The 6184-nt window shown below is 52.3% G+C and overlaps 1 protein-coding gene; it reads right to left on the reverse strand.

Annotated features, from left to right (window-relative positions):
• Positions 1–4285: 4285 nt before the first annotated feature.
• On the reverse strand, positions 4286–5963 carry CHC_T00006088001 (hypothetical protein). XM_005717645.1 is given in 2 exon segments: positions 4286–4490; positions 4491–5963. The coding sequence occupies 1 exon segment, from the start codon at positions 5961–5963 to the stop codon at positions 4491–4493; it is 1473 nt and encodes a 490-aa protein (XP_005717702.1). The 3' UTR covers positions 4286–4490.
• Between the last annotated feature and the right edge of the window lie 221 nt (positions 5964–6184).

Consider the following 6184-nt stretch of genomic DNA (forward strand, 5'->3'; position numbering starts at 1 on the left):
CGTCCGCCGGGATCGTGGCCACGGGCACACGTGTATAATCCGTACGGCGGCTAACTAGTAAGTAGTAGTTAATGGCACAAATTAAGTAATTGTGTACAGTAGCTGGTACACAGTAAGTGGCAGATACTGTAGAGAGACAGGTGTGTTGGCGTCCCACTTAGGGGTTAAGACACCTGCCCGTCCCAATAAAAAGGAGGCAGACTCGCCTCCCTTCCCTTTACGGCTAAGTGCTAACACCGTTCCGGTTTTCCTTTTAGTCTCAGGCTTCTAACCCGTGACCGGCCGTCCGGATCTAACACCAGCGTCCGGCTGCGCGTCATCGGCCAAGTGAGCCTTCCCTCTTTTCGAGTCCATCTTTACGGTCTGCGTTCGCGCGTGGGTTACCCAGCGGCGCGCGCTCCCTTACCTCTAACCCCCCTCGGTTCCGAGTGGTCGGGACGAGGGTAGTTATACCACAATACTACACCGGCCGTGGCTACGGGAAACTCGAATTAATACAAGTGGTGCTTCGCCATCGTATTAGGTCAATGTTTGTTATGCCGGATCACGTGTTAAGGTGTCATCCATTTGTGGGGAAGTCCTTCTTGGATGTCATGCGAAACGAAACTGACTCACCCGCGGATATCGAGGATGGTGAAGATTTGGGAAGTGAGCAAGAGGAACAACAACACAGTCCCGCAGTTGAAGGAGGAGTGCTTAAAGAAAACATCATTCTGCCTCAAGTTGTTGCTGACCGCCGTCGCGCATTTATAATAGATGATTCTCCGCATCAACCCCCTGCATCCTGGACCGCAAATAAGAGGCTTCGCGCCGGTAATGGGGACTCTACGTCCCCAGCCATAAGGTCTGTTGTAACTGCGGTCGCTGAGAGGGAGAGGAGTACGGAGAAATACAGTACAGTTTTAAGGTTTCTTTTCAACGTACCTACTGCTACGAAGGAAAAATTGAACAGCTGGGTTGCGGTCCCCAAGCATGAGGCTCTCAGATCAACGTTCTTTAATAAGAGAACTGACACAGGGCACCTTTCAAGACCATCCACCGACTCCATCGAACCCAACGAAAGAATAGAAAGACACAGTTTTAGTAGCTGGACCGTTTTGACCGCGGATCAAAGTTGCGCCGACTGGTTTCTACTACGACAGTTTCTTATTACGGGGACAAATGTTGGGAAGAATTTAATGAGCAACAGTCATGTGAGGTTAAGCCTCGGAATTGAGCCGATAACCTCTGATAGCGATCTGACTTTGGCAGCGATGTTGCACCTTTTTGTTGGTACATGGTTTACCTCCTCCCGGTCTACGGAGCACATGATGCGGGGTACAGCGAATGAACCGGCTGTTTTTCTGCTTTGGCACAAAAGCCTTTTGTGAGCGCTTTCTACGGGTGCGGAATGCTTGCTAAAAAAGGGAAGGAATGGCTGGCGTGCTCTCCTGATGGTGTTGCACTAATAAATTTAGATGAGCTCGGTTTGCAGTCTGGTAGCTCCGGAGACTCTACTACGCTGGCATCAGTTGAAATTAAGACTAATGTTGCCGAATCTAGCCTAGACCGTCTCGTACAGAATGCGACAGAATGCGACAGTTGATGTGTTCAGTGCAGAGTTGGAGAGGGATTATTCCTAGAACTAGTACCCCAGGAGCACGCTGGACAACTTCTCCATCAAATGATTGTGGTGGCGGTCAACTACGTGGTCTATGTGGCAGCTTCTGAATCTGGTATTCTGTTTACTGCAGTTGTGTGTTGCCGTCAGAGCATTTTGAATTCCTGCCATGAAGACCTTTCAAATGTGGCAGGTCCGCTCGTGGCTTGGGCCTATGGGCCTGATCCACTCCCACCAGCATTTGCGAACGATTCTACTGCAGAAATTCTAACGCTCCGCTTGCCTTTTTGGGCTTTAGTGAATACTTATGTGAAGGACAATGATGCCTTCCCCCCACTGAAGCTTTTCAAGCACAGTTCTCAAAGTGTTTATTGAAATACAAAGGGAGGGGCTGAAGGCAGTGCGCAGGCTCGTGCCATTTTAAGATCCTCGACCTCCTCCCTGAAATGAGAACAGAAGATAGTGTCCCAAACTCTGAAAACCATGACAATCAATGCATTTATTGCATGGAGGATAAATGAAAGATGCTTATTGTTCGATAGCAAAGAAATGTTCCAAAATCTCGCAGCCTTTACGAACTCCTTAAACTCTACTCAGTCAACGGCGGATTTTATTTACGACCTCTGCCGGGAAGTCATTGTCTATGCAGAATCTGTGGGTCTAGAGTCCGAGACTGAACAGCTGCGTGAGGACAAAATTGGAGATTCTGAGAGTCGTAGGGTTTTAGATTCGGCAAAACAACGCAAGAGGAAGAGGCTTTTTTCTTTAGTAGTGAAGATGGGAAACGGTTGCGCTTATCGGCCGGGGATCACACTTTGCAGCAGAAACATACACAGCAATACGGTGCACTTTGCGGGATGCACCGTTACTCCGGACGTGACCAGGGTTGGTGAGGTCATAGAACGACGTAAACATTCGTGTAATGTGACGTGCCCCTCTGCATGCGCATCTATCATGGGCTGCGCGAATGTTGTACAGAACTGTGGCTTTCAGGTAGCGTTTTGAAGCCCCGGAGCACCCCGAAACCGACATCAAACTCGTCAGAAAGTGCAAATCAACAGCAGAGTATCGCAATGGATGACGAAGACACTCAAACCGGATGTGATTGAGTTCAAAACGCAATGAGGAGGATGACCATGCAGCTTGGAATAATTGGCCCGGTAATGAGAATTTCTTGTACATGTTGGGTTTTTCCATATATGAAACAATAGAAAAAGGGGTGGTTTGCAGAGGTCCAAAATGAGAAAGTTGCATAATACAAATGGAGACGGTGCCGAAGTAGAATCAACCTGGCCTTTTGGTGGATGGTTATGAGTGGTGTGAAAAATGGGTTGGCGGACGAAAGTAATAAAACTCGTGGCTATTGAGCGACTAAAGCCATTTTGAAAGGTATGTTCCATATATGGATCCATAGGAATCAATACTAGGGATATGGCGTTTCGTGTATTTATTTGCATTTGGCACGATTTTTTTATGAATAGCAGGGCGGTGGTTTGAGCTACATCTAATCCGACTTCAGAATCGTTCGTTTCAGCACTTTTTTGAGGCGGGTGAAGAGGTGATTTTATAAAATCTGGTTGCGATGCGGAAATACCGGCGGGACGGAGGGTGTATTTATTTGCGTTTCGCGCACTGTATGACAGTATCCGTGGTCTACGGTCTTTTGGCGATGGGTTATTTGATGAGAATTTTTCTTACGTACCCCTTTTATTTTGAAAAATTTCTTGCGTACCCCTTTCTTCACCTCACTTCCGACCGACTTTCCGGTTGAGGTAAATTTACACAGTGTCTGGGCTTCGCAAGTCGTAGCGTAGTGCCCAACCTGACCACATGCAGCGCATCGCGACTTTCGTTGGGGCGCTGCGACCCCACTGTCCACAAGCCGTTGTTTGCCCTGCGGTCTGGTTGGGCGTTCACGATATACAGTATGAGCAATCCTGGGGGGGCACTGTATAGGCAGGCCCCCAGAGTCTGATTTTTTACCTTGTGAGATCGGCCCACGGTGGGGCACATGGTCAAGGATGCCATCAAGATGCTGTGCTTGTCAGGGAACATGCTCCCTTTGATCAAACTCATTTTTGCGACGCCCTCTTTACCTCCTCACGTATTCAATCTAGCTCTTCTAAGAAATGGGACTCATAAAAAGGGTATGTAAGGAGAATTCCAAAATAAAAGGGGCGTAAGAAAAAGTCTATTATTTTAATTGTTAAAATATTACCGCGCCTCTGGTGCTATGGCCAACAAGGATCGAGTCAGAATATGAGGGTTTCTCATGCAACACGGGCACGCGGGCGAGAGAGATGTTGGCAACGAGCTGGCGGGAGCTGGCGGGTTTGGTTTGGCCGCGGTCATGCCATGGTCTATGGGGCGCGCGGTGCTGCAGCCCAATGAAATAATTGATTTTGGGTTTTTTTTTAGTGAGTGGTTGGTGGCGAGTGTTGCTGGGGGGGTAGGCGGTCTGAAAGGGGGAGTTTGGTGGGGTGTATGCTGCTTGTGGTGTAGCACTGTGGTGGTGCACAATATTGGGCATACAGTACAGGTGATCCGGGCCTGGTTGCCAAATGTGGGGTACAATTTTTCGGAAATCCCAATGATTGCACACGTGTGTGCGTTTGAGCTCAAGGTGCAGAGTGTGTCGAGGTCGGCTCATATCTTACCCTAAGGGTACTCTGTGCGCAGTTTGTCTTTTGCGTCCAACCGTGCTGACACTACATTCCAATTCGTGCAATTCGTTTATCTGCTTCCAGAGTCCACTACCAAGGGTACTGCATCTCTATTCCTATTCTCACCGTCGCGCAGAAGCTCCACCTCAAACGTACACCGTTAGTACGGCTTGTTTTTCGTCGCTTCTCGCCATGCATCAAATGCACCACTGGTTCTACATCTCCCTCTAATCCAGCTGCGACCCGATGGGATGCCTGCGGTCATCGGCGTGGTCCTTGATGTCCTCAAAGTCCCGATGATTGCACGTCTCCCCCCAGTTTTGCTGCCATCCTGCACTAGCAACCGCCTTTTTGGTATCCTCGATCGCCTTTGAAACGCGCTCCTTCAGCTCTTCAACCGTCTCATCGTACTCCTTCTTGCTGTAGTACCCGGCGAGCATGTCCCTTAGAACCTGGTCGTACACGGCCCTGACTTTCTTGTTATTCTCTCCGTACACGACGTCAAACAGCTTGGCCTTGCACTGGTCCTTCTTGGCCGGCTGGTAGATGTAGTTGGAGAACCAGTTCTTGTACGGGTTGCGCACGTCGCTCGACTCGCCATACTTGTCCCACAGAGTGTTGTCCAAGTCCCACGTGATCATGTACCATTTGGCCTCCTTCTTGTCCTCCCCTTCGCGCCCGGGCGTGGTGTCCGGGACGGGCTGCATCTGGTCGTCCAGGACGTCGCGCTTCCAGTACATCATGAAGTCGTTGTTGCGGTTGGCGGCCAGGCTGTCCCAGTGCGTGCACAGCAGGGCCGCGGCGAGGTAGCCGTTGACGCTGTCCATGTCCAAGGTCTCGCGGATCTGGTCCTCGGAAGGGTTCGAGGCGAGCAGGTCGATGAGATGTCCCATCTTCTCGTCGCCCTTGGCGAAATCGTCTTCGTCCTTGGCATTCTTCCCCTTGGCCAGCTCGAGCTTCCAGCCCACGCGCGTGTACTCTTCCTTGGTGAAATGAGCGCGGCCCTTGTCGGCCTGGAAGAGGTAGCACTTGATTTTCTCGTTTGGGAAGCGCTCAAAGCGGGTCTTCAAAAAGGTCTTGTCGATGTTCTCCGTGATGACATAGAGTCCCTTGGGATCGTACAGGTAGTCGCCGTACTTGACGCGATAGCCAGGGTTGTTGGGGTCGTACCCTTCCTCGACCCTGCGGCCGTTAGTAACGTAGAGGGTACCAAAGGCGGCGCGATAGACGAGTCCGCCGCGGGTGCGCCACGGGCGCTGCGGGTCTTCGTCGCCCGTGAAGGCCTCGCGGAAGACCTTGCCGGAGAGCATCTCGCGGATGCGTGCGGGGTCGTTCTGGCTGGCCCTGACGGAGAAGCCTTGCTCGCCGAGGAAGCGTCTGTCGTCGTTGTCGGGGTCGAGTTCGACGTCTGCGATGGCGCCGTCCTGCCACTTGAAGACTTTTGTGGCGTCGAACTTGAACTTGAACTGGCGCTTGACGTTGGCGGCGGAGGTGTTGCCGCGGACCTTGATGCCGACGTTGGATATAGCATAGTCGTCCAGCAGGAACTCGTCGACCAGGCCGTAGCCCGAGTCGACGTCCTCCGCGCCGTCCTTCAGGACCTTGTCAAAGACGGCCTGGTGCAGGCGGATGCGCACGTGGTGGTGCTCGCGGTTGAACAGCTCCTTCGAGGTGACGTCGAAGATGTCCGCGCCCGACATGTCCGGCACGTCCGGGCGCTGGATGAAGATCGGGTCGAACGGCGCCGCGCCCTTCGGCGCGGCGTCCGTGGCGGGGGCTGGGGAGGGGGCTGTGTCTGGGGCGGGGGCTGTGTCTGTGTCTGGGGTTGGGGCTGGGGCGGGCGCGTCCGCAGCGGGGGCGGCGGTCGGGTCTGCGGGGGCGGTGGTTGCAGGGGCGGTGGCGCCCGTGCTGGTGACCATGT

This window comes from Chondrus crispus, genomic scaffold (genome assembly GCF_000350225.1).
Source record: "Chondrus crispus Stackhouse genomic scaffold, scaffold_343, whole genome shotgun sequence".
In the NCBI taxonomy this organism is placed as follows: domain Eukaryota; phylum Rhodophyta; class Florideophyceae; order Gigartinales; family Gigartinaceae; genus Chondrus; species Chondrus crispus.

Excerpts from the sequence above, each read along its gene's own strand:
- CHC_T00006088001 (XM_005717645.1), bottom strand. The coding sequence starts at position 5,963 with ATGTCGGGCGCGGACATCTTCGACGTCACCTCGAAGGAGCTGTTCAAC.